The sequence below is a fragment of the Carassius carassius genome, chromosome 1 (assembly GCF_963082965.1).
Source record: "Carassius carassius chromosome 1, fCarCar2.1, whole genome shotgun sequence".
Taxonomy (NCBI): domain Eukaryota; kingdom Metazoa; phylum Chordata; class Actinopteri; order Cypriniformes; family Cyprinidae; genus Carassius; species Carassius carassius.
In genome coordinates, this window is record NC_081755.1 from 49,813,417 (window position 1) to 49,831,099 (window position 17,683).

Here is a 17,683-nt window from a genome sequence, read left to right on the forward strand (position 1 = left end):
CAAAACTTTTATTCACATTTGTGCACATTAAGAAGAAGCTGTGTATATACTGTGTACTGCTGTGCGTCTCTGTATTTAATAAGCAGCGTGTAAGCTCTTTAAATAACAAAGAAAAAACATTTCGCCAGACATTAGACCAGGTTTGAGCAGTTTTTTTCAGCTCCTTAGAAATAGCAATGCACCTGAACCTCTTTTTTTAGACCAGCACGCCCATGGGCGCACAAATGAGCGCAAATGCATTTGCTAATTAAACGATGTGGCGCTAGGCGGGAAAATGCTAACGGCGCCGGACTGAAACTAGCAAACACAAACAACACTGTGCCTTGCGTCTCATTGTGCGGGTGCATTATAGGGCCCAAGAATTTATAAACAAGCAAACAAAAATTAATCTCTTAAACAAAATCAATTTCTCCTACAAGAAATTAAGTAAAATTACATGACTAAAACCTACCCCCCAACCCCCAAACAGAAATCATGTAAAATTATGATTTATAGAGCATACAAATTTTATGAGCATGTGTGTTCTCTGGGAACAAACCCATGATTGGATGATTACATATCGTCATTCCATTGTTAACTGAAAGGAGTTTAGTGGCATACAGAAGCTCACTGAAAGAAAGAAGAGAAACTGTCATCATAATGATTCAGAATTCACAGTATGTCTAAACTGGGTTCAGAGATGATCTCTGCTCTACTGCGGTCTAACTCACATGTTTCCATACCTCAACAGTGAGATCACAGATCTGAAACACTACAGCTGCTATAATTAATACTCTATTTTAGGTATGAATGTAGAATGGCTGTCAACCATCTTAAGATTGTAAGTAGTTCTTGACTCTAGAATAGATGCAAAACATCTCTGTTAAACTGTATATGGAATATGATGATCCCATAATCACTATTATCATAATCATCTGCAGAAATCCAGCGAATAAATGAGCTGTACATGTTCACTGATGGAAGTGTGAAAACAGCAGTGAGCAGATTCTCTCCTGAAACTTAAAATCATGAATTCCTCGAGGAGCGTGGGACTGGTTGAGAGAGTCTTGAGTATCATGAGTTTCTCATCCTCATGTCTTCATCAGATGGTCAGTTCGACACATTTACAGCAGATAATTCTGTTCTCCTCCAGCGTGTGCTCAATGTTGTCATGTCATGAAATACAGTTCCTCTGCCTTCTGATGATCTCCGTCACTTGGAGAGACACATTTACACCCTTGAATGTAGTGTTGTCACGGTACCAAAATTTCAGTATTCGGTACCGATACCAGTGAAAATCCACGGTTCTCGGTACCAATTTCTGTACCAAAGCAAAACACAAAAATATTCTAATTAAAAAAAAGGAACTTTTTATCACTAAAAATAAAACCAATAACATTCTTTATACTTATTTACAATTATGTTTCAAGTTTTTCTACAAGTAATATAATTATGAAAAACAGTAAACAAGTTTCACCCAAATTTAATTTGTCTTTTAATTAATGAAATGTAAACATTAAATTTTTTTGATAAATAAAGGGGATTTGCTATTAAAATTTAAACATGGAAGAAATATTGTGTGATTTATTTATTTAAAAAATAAAGTTTTATTAATTTTTTCAACAGAAGTAGCAGTATCACATACATTCTACTAAATAATAGTAATATTTCTAGCACAATGCCTTTATGTAAAAATGAACTTTTATTTTGACGGGCTACTTTTATTTTGAGACTGGTTTTACTCAGATGAAATGGTAAAATGCTTGTGAAGTGACTCAGAACAGTTCTGGTGATGTAGTTTATGTATTTATGTCCTCATTGAGACGGCAGATGCTGAAATTACTGCAAGCGTCACGCGCTTCAGTCTATGTAGTAAACAAACCATTCATTCATTCACACAGAGACGCGCAGAACACGGATTCATATTTCAACCCACTTTTGCGGCTTAACATTTACAGATACTGGTCCATACGGAGATTTGATTTGATTAATATATGTTAACTTTGACAAATTCCGTGACTGTCCATTTAAATTGTAAGTTTCATTATCAAGACTGGATTTTGAGATTCCGTCTGCGTTTTCTGCTTCGTGGAAATCATAGCGCTGTATGCGTCAAGAACCGGGTTGAGCGGGTACTCGGTACCACCGGTACTTAAAGAAACCTGGTACCGTCACATTTACATTTTTTTAGTACCTACTTTGTACCGAAGTACTGGGTCTTTTGACAACACTACTTGAATGTGTGGAAAGTTCCTCATTCATGCATCTTGTCTGACAGACAGCAGTGTACTCAGAATCAGCACTGACTGTCTTTCTTCTGAAGAAACTGGTGTAAGGCCTGCAGGGTCATCAACATCTCCACCAAAAGTGGGGCGGTCATGGCCTAATGGTTAGAGAGTCAGACTCATAACCCAAAGGTCATCAGTGAGTCCATGAAGATCTGAAGATGACTCTCTGTAATACGTTGTACAGCATCATGGAGTGTAAGACCTAACTCTTGTTTCATACAGTGACTGAGGGTCAGGTTCGGCTTCATCTTCTGCTCCTCTGTATCGGTCCATCAGAGCAGCAACAGTGAGGGCCATGGTGTCTCTCTCTAATCAAACACACCTGATTCAGTCATCAGCTGGTTAGTAGAGACTCCAGCCGTAGAGACGTTCAGTGTGTGCAGTGTTGGGGAGGCTCCTGAACAGGTCTGGGATCTGCTGGTCGTATGTGTAGATCTGTGCTTTAGCTACATCAGTCTCCTCAGTCCTGCTCCTGGAGGGACACTTTCTGCAGCTTAGTTAAACACACCTGAATCAGCTAATCTTGGTCTATGAGTTCACTTGAACATCACAGCCAGGTGTGTGAATGAGGAACCCTGCTTCACATAAAATCACTCAAATAAACACTTTAGAAACACTGCACCAATGAAAGGAAGAGTGAATTTGTAAATGGACTACAGCAAACATGTTTACCAAGGAGAAGTTCTTCTGTAGAAACCTAGCTAAAGAAAGAAGAGGAAGTGTGATCTGAATGTGTGAATATTCACAGCATCATCCATCCAAACCGTGTTCATAGATGATCTCAGATCTGTGTGGGTTAAACCGGTCCAAACCGTGTTCATTGATGATCTCAGATCTGTGTGGGTTAAACCGGTCCAAACCGTGTTCAGAGATGATCTCAGATCTGTGTGGGTTAAACCGGTCCAAACCGTGTTCATTGATGATCTCAGATCTGTGTGGGTTAAACCGGTCCAAACCGGGTTCAGAGATGATCTCAGATCTGTGTGGGTTAAACCGGTCCAAACCGTGTTCAGAGATGATCTCAGATCTGTGTGGGTTAAACCGGTCCAAACCGGGTTCAGAGATGACCTCAGATCTGTGTGGGTTAAACCGGTCCAAATCATGTTCAGAGATGATCTCAGATCTGTGTGGGTTAAATCTGTCCAAAACGTGTTCAGAGATGATCTCAGATCTGTGTGGGTTAAACCAATCCAAACCGTGTTCAGAGATGATCTCAGATCTGTGTGTGTTAAACCAGTCCAAACCGTGTTCAGAGATGATCTCAGATCTGTGTGTGTTAAACCAGTCCAAACCGTGTTCAGAGATGATCTCAGATCTGTGTGGGTTAAACCAGTCCAAACCGGGTTCAGAGATGATCTCAGATCTGTGTGGGTTAAATCTGTCCAAACCGGGTTCAGAGATGATCTCAGATCTGTGTGGGTTAAACCAGTGCGGTCAAACTAACTGCAGAAACACTCTTTAGAAAACACTAGACACAAACCACAGTGAAGCAGCTTCACAGAAAACTAAAGGAATGAATGGAAAGGTGATGTTTTTGACATTGTGCCAAATGTGTTTAACGATAACAGTTTGGTATATCAACAATAAATTCATAACTTTTTTTCTGTCAGCATGGTCTGAAGATGATCTGAATTGAGTTTGGTGAAATTTGGACCAGCAGTCTAGGAGTCTGAACATGTTTTAAAACAACAAGTTTGATCGACTGCGGCATCATTGATCTCATTATGACTCAATGAAACTGTCATTAAAATAGGAACAATTGATCCAAAAACTACCCTCATTTTTGAAACTTATTATTTTGCCAGCATAGCTGCTGATCCAACAAAGTAAAATTGATGAGATGCGTTTTTAATCTAGATCTAAACAGAGAGAGTGTGTCTGAACCCCGAACATTATCAGGAAGGCTTTTCCAGAGTTTGGGAGCCAAATGTGAAAAGAAGAGCCAGAAGTACGTTACAATAGTCGAGTCTAGAGGTCATGAATGCATGAACTAGCTTTTCTGCATCAGAAACAGGTAACATCTTTCATAGCTTGGCAATGTTTCTAAGATGAAAGAATGCAGTTTAACGTGTTAGTTAAACAATAACGGTTTGGTATATCAGCAAGAAATCCATGGTCTGAAGATGATCTGAATCGAGTTTGGTGAAATTGGACCAGCTGTCTAGGAGGAGTATGAACATGTTTCAAAATGGCAGACAGCAAGTTTGATTGACTGTGGCTTCATTGGTATCAATGATCTCATTATGACTCAAGGAATCTGTCATTACAATAGGAACAATTGATCCAAAAACTACCCTCATTTTTGAAACATCATTATTTTGCCCCTGAATATTTTGAGTATCTTCAGGGCATGGTGCTCCCTGAAGGACCTCTGCTGGATATATAGGGTCATTACACTTTTTTCTTTCTCCAAAAACTGTCATTTATATATATATATATATATATATATATATATATATATATATATATATATATATATATATATATATACATATATATATATATATTTTTTTTTTTTCAAATACTCTTTAAATTTTGGGGTCATATTGAGTTAGTTTTTGTTATTTGAGGTATTTTGAAGTGTCCGCTTTTGCAATAATGCCACATTAATTTGCAAAAATACCACAGTTGTGACTAAATCTTGATTGTAGTTACATATTTTTTTCAATCTAAAAAGTAAAATCAAAACTATTTTGTTTTACTTAAATATAAATAAAAAACACAAAAAAGCAAAAGCAAAAAAACTGCAATAAGCAGATATGAATGGTGGGTGTGTGTTTGTGAGAGAGCATGTGTGTGTGAATGAGTGCTCGTTCCACATTGTATTTGTGCTTTAGTATCAGGCCTTCGTTTTTGTGCGGACATTTTCAGATTTATGTAGGATTTATGGATTTTTTAGAATAAATAAATAAATAAATCCACAAATCCAGCTCACGAGAATCATCACCACCAGAGAGACTCGAGCCACTGCTGAATCCAGCGGCCGAAGGGAACATGTGCTGCTGTTCAGTGTTTGTAGTGTTATTAAACTACTCTGGGTCTGATCTGTTTTCTCAGAGCTGGAGAGAGAAAAGCAGCACGTTACAATCCATGAGAAGAAACACTTTAGAGACGCAGGTGTAGTGTGTGTGAAGACTTTCTGTTTGACCAAGCTGGAGTTGATGCTAATCGTTTAAAAATTTGTTAAAAACTGTTTTAGAATTAATATTCTACAAGTGATTCACGGATAGTGGAAACATTTTCAGTAGCAAACCAGTTTTATCATTAATAACTTAATGATTTTATTTCTAGAATGTAATGGCCTGCAGGAAACGACTGAAAGAAAGATGAGAAACTAACAAAGAACAGCCTTTAGATCGGGTTCAGAGAAGTTGTGGTGAATGTGCAGTTTTCACACTGATGAACGTGTTTCACACGATGTGAAGCAGCACTGCTCCATCAGTTCAGAGCACTTGTGCAAAATTATCTCCTATAGATTGTGAATAGATCAAATGAAGTTAACAATATTCAGTTCTGACACATTTCACACAGTGTGAAGCAGCTCTTCTCCATCACACACTGACATCGTGTCATTAATAGCAGCTTTAGCTTGATTTAAACAGATCAGAGGAAGTGAACAAACACAGGAAGAGCTGAGAGTATTTAAAGAAAGAGTTGAGAGAATATAATGAAGAGGAAGACTGACAGAAAGAGAAGATGGCTGATAAGTGTCACTTGTGTCTGCTGGGACTGATCTTTCTCTCTTCACTTCTCACAGGTAAAGACATCTGTGTTTTCTCTTCAAGACAGTTAGTGAATTAATCTGAGAAAGAGTTCATCTGAACATGATCAGTTTATTATTGTGTTACAAACAGAACATACTGGATTATTCCTGAACGCACTAAAACTAGACGCTTTCAGACTCAAACATCTGATGCTGAATTATCTTCATGTTAAGAGTGTGTTTGTGATTCGAACAGCTCTCTGATCAAGACAATCTGTTTATTCTTGTAAAATGTAATGTAAATGTAATTAATTTAACAGTGTGTTTGCATTAAACTTCTGTCTTGCTTGCCCCTTTATCATTCAATCATTCAATTCAATTCAAGTTTATTTGTATAGCACTTTTTACAATATAAATCATTACAAAGCAACTTTACAGAAAATTACGTTTCTACAATATTTAGTAGTAGCTTATAAGTGGTGACTGTCAGTTTGTGCACGTATGACAGGATTTGTAGAAAAATTGTCATTTATTTCTGTTGTTATTCCTGTACTGCTGTAGATTAGGGGATATAAATAGTTTATTCTGGAGAGTGTGTTTGCATTAAAGGGTTAATTCACCCAAAACTGAAAATTAGAAAAGAAGAAAGTCAAACACACATAGGATGTCTCTAGGGTGAGTTAAACACGGGCTAGTTTTTTTTTTTGGGTGAACTAACAGTTTAAATCAGGAAAAAGACTGCATGATCTGAATCTTTTAATGCTGCTATGTTTCATATCATCATTTATTAATATATATTATAATAATCACTCATGTGTTCTTGTGTTTCAGGTCTCAGTGGAGCGGATGATGCTCATGTGTTCATCAGTTCTGGTGAAGATGTCCGTCTGTCCTGTAATATTGCTCTTCATGACTGTAAATCAACTACATGGAACTATAACAGAGATTCATCAGCAGTTGAACTGTTTGCTGGAGGGAGAAAGAAGAAAAACAGGAAGGGTCATGAGAGACTGAGTCTGGGGTCTGACTGCTCTCTGAACATCAAGAGCGTCACAGAAGAAGATTGTGGATCTTACTTCTGCAGACAATATGTGAATAATCAACAACAAGGAACTGATGCTCGTGTTTATCTGCATGTTCTTCATGGTAATTTTATGATTGAATGGTCAATTTAAAAAGACCAAATTCTTCATTTAGCTTCTCGTGATGAGTGAAGAGTGTGTGATGTGTGTGTTATTCTGTGTTTCAGTCTTTTCTTCATCACCGTCACAGACTGAGATCAGTGCAGGTCTCTCTCTGACTCTCTTCTGTCAGTTGTATTCATCATATCCTCGAGTCTCTTGTGGTGATTGGATCCGTTCTGAGGGAATTGATCTGTTCTGGGTGAATCAGGCTGGTGATAAACTGACGAGATCAGACTCCAGATATCAGATATCATTCTCATCAGATCACTGTATCAGCTCTCTGACTACAACAATCCTGAATGAAGATCACAACAGAGAGCGGAGATGTGAAGTTACTCAGAGAGATCAACTCAAGACCTCAGTGACATACACTGTCAAGATCTCAGGTGAGAAAACAATCTCATGATCAGATGTAGAAGAGTCTTAGATGTGCTAATATAATGATAATGATAGTTATCTTGTGTGTTAACTAATTAACATCTTCTGTAGTCTGATGTATCTGAACTAACATTGATCTTTCAGCTCGATCTGATTCAGAAACAGCAGAGACTTCAGTCCACATCACAGACTCAACTACAACTACATCAACTACTTCTACACCAGGTACAGTCAGAAATACACCGTTCTACTGAATCCTCTATTGTCCATGTTAACAAATACATGTTATCACTTCAACTGAAAGAGTTGTTCAAATAAAGTGTAGAAGAAAAGACCTGTTAGTGATATTTCAGAAAAGTTGAGATATTTTGCTCTTTACTCAGAGTTTTGTTCTGAAGAGTCGAGCGAGTGGTCAGTTTTTCCGATAGTTGTTTGATGACAATGGTTTTTGTTTCTTCAATTAATGAATGTGTAAATATCAGTTCGATGATAAATAGTGTTTTATTTGTTCAATGTATGTTCTCTATTAGCTGCATATTTTTAACTAAGATAATTTTGGACTACAACTCCATATAACAGGAGTACACAGTCTGTGTCATCAGACAACATTCACACACACACACACACACACACTATACGCTCAAGCTCCACTCTTCACAATCATAACCAAAACACAGACATGAATATACTAGAATCTGCTCGACATAACGGAGCTGATATAACAAACACTGACTGAGATAAACTGAAACCAAAAGTGTCTTGGGACATTATCAAGTAAAACAAACACTTAACTTAGTGACTGCTATCAGAACGAGAAGAGACTTTTAACCAGTGTTTGAACCAAATCAGCCACTAATGCAGGAGTAGAATCTGGTTTGTGAAATGTTTCACACTGCAGTTTCAGTCTTTTAAGCCTTGCTCGAGTCTTTGAGTAAATAAGTTTACAGAGAAACCAGGGTTACAGGCTTTTACCTGCTGCCCTTTCTGAGTCCAGGGGTAAAGGCATAGCAGTAACCAGTTTTGGAGAAAGAGCACAAACTTCTCTCCAGCAATACACATCCAGAACAAATAAGCATAAAATAAAGATTGAATCAAAAGAAAAAGATGGAGGTGAAAATCTTCAGGAGGGGGGGCAAAGGCCAACACAACACAAACGGTTTCTAACTTAATTATAATCCTAATTTACATATACATACAATAAAATAAATAACAGACAAACTGCCCATCTACTACACAGAACCAGGAGAAAAGCAATTTCAAACAAAAAGGCACCCACCTCCCAACAGATTTCATTTCAAGAAAATTTTAAGGTCTTAACAAAAATATGTCTTTAACTACATTCAAAATGGCACCAATGGTTAGCACTTATCAATAACTAAAAGACAGTGGCATTATCTGGAGCGAGCAAAAAGTAGTCCATACCACAAGATATAATCTACAGCTCTCAGCTTGTTGTGAGGCAATGCTGGCTTTATATGCTGGCTTTCTCCTGGATGCAGCCAATCAGATTGGTGAATGGGCAGCACATTAGCAACAGGTGAACCCAATCTCCTCCATGAGAACAGTAGCAGCAGACATGAGGATAAACAGAACAACACAAAGCACATCGAATAAATGACAGATAAAATGAGTCTCAGGACGTATCAATAAGCACATTATCATTCAACACGCAGGGTGTGATGGGTGTCTTTTCAGACAGATCTGTGAAAACATTCACAATATTATTTCAGAGTAGTTTACAGAATAATTAAGTTCATTTGAACCTAGAAGACATTAAATTAATAGTTGGCTGATTTTTAAATACAGTATAGATCTCAAAATAATAAAAACATCCAATGATACAGAGGATCAGTGAACAAACTTCAGCCAAGAAACTGATCAGACTGTCTGAGAGCGATCTTCGTTTGTTAACAAGAACTGTTGAAACAAACACACTAGTAAAATAGAGATAAGATGAAGGTTTATTACTTCAATGCTTTTTCCCAAAATGTGGTGTATTTGAACTAAAAATGCATCCTTTATTTGTACAGAAATTCAGAAATCTTTAAACACCCCAGACTTTGAGAGGACTGCAGCTGGACACACATCTGGATTTACTGATCAACAGGGTATGGATGCAGTTCTGTATTATGTCAGTGCTTTACAAGAGCAAGAGCTCAAACATTGAATTCGTAGACCTCAATCATTTTCTTTCCCCACATATAAAAGCTGATGCAAACATATTCTTTCATTGTATGTGTTAATTGAATAGAATTGAAGATTAGTGCTTAAATGTTTATAATCAGAGTGATCATGTATTAAACGTACAAAGACATTCCATGTTAGTGTGAACAGCTTTCAGCAGCATAACTGACATAAACTTCTGGACTACAGCACTGTGTTAAAGAAATGTCTTAATGCACTAATGTATGATATTTCTATTTCCATCATGTTTTAATAGTTGTAATTTCAATTCCAGAAACACTGAATCCAGACACCGCACCAGTCTCTCAGAAAGAAGGTGTGTTTGTACATCCTCCTTTCAGAGACTGAATTCACACCAGAATCTAAATGTACAGAGTCCTCTCTGGAGTTATTAGAGCAGTTGATCACAAACTTAACTCAATGTAACGATTAGTCCACTGATGGCGAGCATAGTGAGAACCCAAGTGCAGTTTATTTACAGGTGCCATCCAAAACATCCAAACATAATCCAAACCAGAAACAAAGACTCGACGTGAACAGACTAAACTTGACGAGGCATGAAACAGACTAGACTCACCGACAGCAGGTTGCAACATTAATAAACGACAAAGCACAATGGCAAAAACACTACTACTTCTTTTTCGTTTTATTGGCAACCGAACTTAACAGTGCATTACTGCCATCATCCGGTAGCTTGGAGCTTGGATCAGAAACACTCCTATCTCTTAACATTTCTAAGCATATTAATAATAATTAAAAAAAAACACACTGGCACTGCGTGTTCAGCTCCTCCAGCTTTCACCCCACTTCCCTTTAACTCCCGCTTCCCATCCGTAAACACTACTACTACTAACACTGACCAATGGGAAACAAGATACATGACTAAGACAACCAATCGGAACATGACACAAGGAACAAGAGGAACCAATAGCAAGACAACAAGAGGGCAAGGGAAGCATGACACTAACAGCATGAAACAAAGACTACAAAATAAAAGACATGAAAACAAGAGCATGAAACAAAACCAAAGAAAACAGACATTACACTCAAGCCATGGTTCATTTGTAATGTATATATTCATGTTCTCATTTCATTCTCTCATACTTCATCTACAATCTTTAAACATGAAAACTAATAGTGTTATGTGAAAAGTATCTTTATTATATATGAAAGAGACTTCATTCTCACCCAGATTATCTTAAACATATTCTTTCATTGCATATGTTAATGATAGAATTGAAGGCTAGTGATTAAATGTTTCAAATCATATAGTGAGCATTTAATAAACATACAAAGTCATTCCATGTTAGTGTGAACAGCTTTAAGCACCATAACTTATATAAACTTTTGGACTACAGAACCTAGTAAAAGAAATGTCTCAATGCTGTCTTCATGCACTAATGTATGATATTTATATTTCCATTATTTTTTTATAGTTGTAACGTCAACTACAGAAACAACAATGAATCCAGACACCGCACCAATCTCTTGGAAAGAAGGTGTGTTTGTACATCCTCCTCATTTCAGACGCTGAATTCACACTAGAATCACACTAGAATCACTATCTTCATTTCAGACACCGAATTCACACTAGAATCACTATCTTCATTTCAGACACTGAATTCACACTAGAATCACACTAGAATCACTATCTTCATTTCAGACACTGAATTCACACTAGAATCACACTAGAATCACCATCTTCATTTCAGACACTGAATTCACACTAGAATCACACTAGAATCACTATCTTCATTTCAGACACTGAATTCACACTAGAATCACACTAGAATCACCATCTTAATTTCTGACACTGAATTCACACTAGAATCACTATCTTCATTTCAGACACTGAATTCGCACTAGAATCACTATCTTCATTTCAGACACTAAATTCACACTAGAATCACAATCTTCATTTCAGAAACTGAATTCACACTAGAATTACACTAGAATCACTGTCTTCATTTCAGACACTGAATTCACACTAGAATCACTATCTTCATTTCAGACACCGAATTCACACTAGAATCAATATCTTCATTTCAGACACTGAATTCACACTAGAATTACATTAGAATCACTATCTTCACTTCAGGGACTGAAGTCAAACCAGAATCACTATCTTCATTTCAGATACTGAATTCACACTAGAATCACTATCTTCATTTCAGACACTGAATTCACACTAGAATTACACTAGAATTACTGTCTTCATTTCAGACACTGAATTCACACTAGAATTACACTAGAATCACTATCTTCACTTCAGGCACTGAATTCACACCAGAATCACTATCTTCATTTCAGATACTGAATTCACACTAGAATCACTATCTTCATTTCTGACACTGAATTCACACTAGAATCACTATCTTCATTTCAGACACTGAATTCACACTAGAATCACTATCTTCATTTCAGACACTGAATTCACACTAGAATCACTGTCTTTATTTCAGACATTGAATTCACACTAGAATCACTGTCTTCATTTCAGACACTGAATTCACACTAGAATTACACTAGAATCGCTGTCTTCCTTTCAGACACTGAATTCACACTAGAATCACTATCTTCATTTCAGACACTGAATTCACACTAGAATCACTATCTTCATTTCAGACACTGAATTCACACTAGAATCACTGTCTTCATTTCAGACACTGAATTCACACTAGAATTACACTAGAATCACTATCTTCACTTCAGGCACTGAATTCACACCAGAATCACTTTCTTCATTTCAGATACTGAATTCACACTAGAATCACACTAAATTCACACTATAACCACTATCTTCATTTCAGACACTAGAATCACACTGAATTCACACTAGAATCTAAATGTACTGAGTCCTCTCTGGAGTTAGTGTCGTCAGCCGTTTCTCTGAAGAATCACACTCAGTCTGGGGTTTTTCTTTCAGAAAAAAAATATTTTATTTCAAGGAGAATAAAGTCGAGAGTTCCTTGCAAGGAGATCTCTCGAATGTTATGTGGTATCTCCTTATATACCCTATACAGGGAGTTCCAAATAGTCAGACTTTTCCTTATGCTTACAATTTTAATACCTCCCTAGAGAGAAGGGGCCCTCTACTTGATTTGGGATAGAGAAAGGCCCTGTCTGTATGTCTGACCATATGTTTCTCATCTGGTCTGTACAATCGGGCCACGTAGGCATATTCCATTCTATACTTAACCTATGGGATTATAATGGAATAATAACTAGAAACAAAAATGGCTAGATTCACATTGATTATACTTGATTAATTAAAAACGTATTAATAAAAATCTTCCACATTATTAGAGCAGCTGAACACAAACTTTAACTCAAGCCATGCTTCATTTGTAATCTATATATTCATGTTCTCATTTCATTCTCTCGTACATCATCTACAATCTTTAAATGTGAAAACTAATACTGTTATGTGAAAAGTATCTATCTAAATATTAAATATGAAAGGGATGTCATTCTCACCCAAACGATCTTAAACAATCATGTCTATAACTTTCAGCTCATAGAAACAACTCCCTAAAGAAATTGATACTGATCGGTCAATTGTGGCATTCAGCCAATCAGATATCCCCTAATATTCACCGGTGTCCATGGCAACACTGTACATCAGACACCAGCTTGATTATGAGAAGAGCTGAAACCAGCATTACTTTCTCAGCTGAAACATTTGTTCTTCTGTAGATTTAAGTATATATTTCAATATTTGAAACTTCTTGAAGTGTAACAAAAAGTCTTAATTTACTCTGAAATTAAAATGTTACTCAAGTGTCAAATAAATGTTTTACAAAAATAGATTTTTAAAATAAAAGCTTAACTTGAAATGTTGTAAATGGGTTTAAAGGGTCCATGTGGTTAATGGGTGAATTTATCTGACACATAATATATCCAGAAACATATTGCTGCTTGTCATTTACACTCATTTCTCTATTATAGATCAGTGTTACATGAGAGGTGTGTTTGACTTGAAGTTGCTCTGCGGAGATCGTGAATGAAATCAAATTACAGTGAGAGCGATTCAAACAGAGTCTGCTCTCTATAGCTCTCACAGTACACAGATGTCATACAAAGATCTATCTGTTCAGCGCAAACTGACAAAACCTGAATATTTAGGCAATGTAGAAATTGTGGCAAGGACCTTTCCCATAAAAATAACACGCATGGTCACACTAACTGTAGTGAACACTGATGCAGTGTTCACAGTGTTGCTCGGCCAGTTGTTTAGTACATTTTAATTGATAATTTTTACTTTCAGATAATGTAGTCTTTATAGCTACTGAACTATGAAGTGACAGCAGCTCAGAGCAAACACAGCTGTAATAAACTCACTTTAAAATCATCATTACAAGTATCAGGGTTTTTTTGTGTGTGATGAGAATAATTATACTGTTAAATGTGTAATTTATCTTTGTTAGGTTGTTATTTATCTATATTTGGTTAAACACAGTAATACAGTCGTGTCTCTCTATCGTCTCTCTCAGTGATTGTGATTGTGATTGTTGTCGCCGCTTCATTCGTTCTTCTCCTTCCTGTTCTGATTATTTGGCTGATTCGTAAAAAAAGAGCCGGTGAGTTTTTAGAGTTTCTCATATTCTGTAACAGCAAAGTTTTTCAGATAAAAAATGAGAAATCATAGAGTTAACAGAAATGATGTTTCTATTCCAACACTAGAATTCTTCTAGACTCTTTTAGAAACTGATTGTCATCTGCATTAGAGACAGTTTGATCATAACTGTTCTCATGTCATTATTTTTTAGATGTCAGAAGAGCGACTGATGACTCTGTGGTGAGTTTTGTTGATCTATGAGTTATTAATAACCATAAACTCCACAGAAGACTGACTCCTTTTCACACAAATATCACACTATTATTACTCACATTAGATCAGCACAAGTTAGTGTATTTCTACTGTTTCTGCTCTAAAGCTCAAAGATATAAAGAAATATAATGTAACCAGCAACACAATCAACATTTTAGATATTTGAACATTTGCAGTAAAATAATGAGTCTTGTTCACACAGTAGTGATGGATGGGTCTTTAACAGCTTGATCTGATGTATTTTCACTCGTGTTTAGGAGCAGACAGATGATGTGACTTACACTGAAGTTACTGCGTGCAGTAAAAACAGATCCAAGAAGAACAAGGTGAGCGAACACTTCTTGATCTTCCTCAACATGACCTGTATTAGTTTTATTATTATATAAATCTGTCTTGAATTGAGCTCAAACCTCATGCTGTAATAACTGTGGGTTGAAACAGAGACTGTGATGTTGATTCAGGTTCGCTGTGATGATAAAGTGACTTACGCTTCAATCAGAGGAACAAAAGCTGGAGCTCAGGAAAACTGCAGTCAACTTTATGCCTCTGTGAACAAGAACCATCACAAATCAGACAAATAATTATACAGAAACCACATGAGCAGAGCAATATGAACCGTGACTCCTGATGGTTTGATTCGGTACCATTATAATAATATCACATGTTAAGAAACCAGCTCTGATTTATTAGTAGTTATTGCTGATTCTGGTCAGATTATTGTGTTATTAGGGGATCCGTAGAGCACCAGTGATCCAGATTTAGTCATATGAAAGACTTTATCTAGATTCATGTAATCCAAACCAATTTAGCTTAACCATCAGAAAAAACCATCAGAAAGTGAGATGATTACCTGATCCTGGTTATAATTAACATGAATCTAATTAACAGCTAATTAACTGTGAGCTTGCACTAATTATGAGAACAGCAAAGCTACATGATGATGTAAGTGTTTATCACAATGAGACAGCAATGATAATCTGGTGTTTGAATCATTTGAGCAGCTGTTTGTAATATGATATTTTATTATTGACAAATAAAACATAACCTGCCAAACATACATATACATATATTATATATATATGGTGAAATATTTTTTATATCATTGTACAAGCTAGCCTCTTAAGACCCGAGAAAAATGTTTTAGAAAAAAAGTTAACACGTCTTTACATTGTTTAAAGAATTAAAAGTTACACACACACACACACACACACACACACACACACAGTCACACTTTATATTGTGTCCCTAATACCAGTGTACTTACACAGTAACTAGATGTGTACATAGTATGTAACCACAGTATAAGTACTTATTGGTACATAGTATCTACAGCTCTATTATTTGTGTAGCTGCACATGTAACAACCCACTGAATGGTATCTGTGCAAGTACAAATGTGTAACAGGACAATGGTAACAACACATTTTCTTAATGAAAGTACAAATGTGTAACAGGACTAACAGCACTTTTTGGTAATGAAAGTGTTACACTGTATATTAGATTTATCATGTAATTACTCTGATATTAATCTGATATTAATATTACACAGCAGCAGCCAGTAAGTTAGGCTTTACATATAAATTATGTTTGGTGTCCAGAATGTTACACTTAATATTAAGTGAACAGTTCCTGAGGAGTTACCATGTAAGTACAACAACTCCAACTTCAGATCTAACTTCTCACACTTTACATATCCCTAAACCTACCCATCTCCACCCCCTGGATCCCACTTCACCCCTAAACCTACCCATCTCCACCCCCTGGATCCCACTTCACCCCTAAACCTGCCCTTCTCCACCCCCTGGATCCGACTTTACCTCTAAACCTACCCATCTCCACCCCCTGGATCCCACTTCACCCCTAAACCTACACATCTCCACCCCCTGGATCCAACTTCACCCCTAAACCTACCCGTCTCCACCCCCTGGATCCCACTTCACCCCTAAACCTACCCGTCTCCACCCCCTGGATTCCACTTCACCCCTAAACCTACCTATCTCCACCCCCTGGATTCCACTTCACCTCTAAACCTACCCGTCTCCACCCCCTGGATCCCACTTCACCTCTTAACCTACCCGTCTCCACCCCCTGGATCCCACTTCACCCCTAAACCTGCCCGTCTCCACCCCCTGGATTCCACTTCACCTCTAAACCTGCCCGTCTCCACCCCCTGGATTCCACTTCACCCCTAAACCTGCAGGTCTCCACCCCCTGGATCCCACTTCACCTCTAAACCTGCCCGTCTCCACCCCTGGATCCCACTTCACCCCTAAACCTGCCCGTCTCCACCCCCTGGATCCCATTTCACCCCTAAACCTACCCGTCTCCACCCCCTGGATCCCACTTCACCCCTAAACCTACCCGTCTCCACCCCCTGGATCCCACTTCACCCCTAAACCTACCCGTCTCCACCCCCTGGATCCCACTTCACCCCTAAACCTGCCCGTCTCCACCCCCTGGATCCCACTTCACCCCTAAACCTACCCGTCTCCACCCCCTGGATCCCACTTCACCCCTAAACCTACCCGTCTCCACCCCCTGGATCCCACTTCAACCCTAAACCTACCCATCTCCAACCCCTGGATCCCACTTCACCCCTAAACCTACCCGTCTCCAACCCCTGGATCCCACTTCACCCCTAAACCTGCCCATCTCCACCCCCTGGATCCCACTTCACCCCTAAACCTACCCATCTCCACCCCCTGGATCCCACTTCACCCCTAAACCTGCCCATCTCCACCCCCTGGATCCCACTTCACCCCTAAACCTGCAGGTCTCCACCCCCTGGATCCCACTTCACCTCTAAACCTGCCCGTCTCCACCCCTGGATCCCACTTCACCCCTAAACCTGCCCGTCTCCACCCCCTGGATCCCATTTCACCCCTAAACCTACCCGTCTCCACCCCCTGGATCCCACTTTACCCCTAAACCTACCCGTCTCCACCCCCTGGATCCCACTTCACCCCTAAACCTACCCGTCTCCACCCCCTGGATCCCACTTCACCCCTAAACCTGCCCGTCTCCACCCCCTGGATCCCACTTCACCCCTAAACCTACCCGTCTCCACCCCCTGGATCCCACTTCACCCCTAAACCTACCCGTCTCCACCCCCTGGATCCCACTTCAACCCTAAACCT

At 38.2% G+C, this 17,683-nt stretch overlaps 2 protein-coding genes across 2 annotated transcripts in view; one reads left to right on the forward strand and one right to left on the reverse strand.

The window, feature by feature from the left end:
- Positions 1-17,683, reverse strand: part of LOC132096058 (uncharacterized) — a 332,561-nt gene that overhangs the window by 37,895 nt on the left and 276,983 nt on the right. The window lies entirely within an intron of this gene.
- LOC132143576 (uncharacterized) lies at positions 6,730-15,128 on the forward strand. Its single transcript, XM_059553971.1, has 6 exons — positions 6,730-7,116; positions 7,220-7,540; positions 7,677-7,757; positions 14,486-14,514; positions 14,805-14,873; positions 15,009-15,128. The coding sequence occupies exons 1-6, from the start codon at positions 6,783-6,785 to the stop codon at positions 15,126-15,128; spliced, it is 954 nt and encodes a 317-aa protein (XP_059409954.1). The 5' UTR covers positions 6,730-6,782.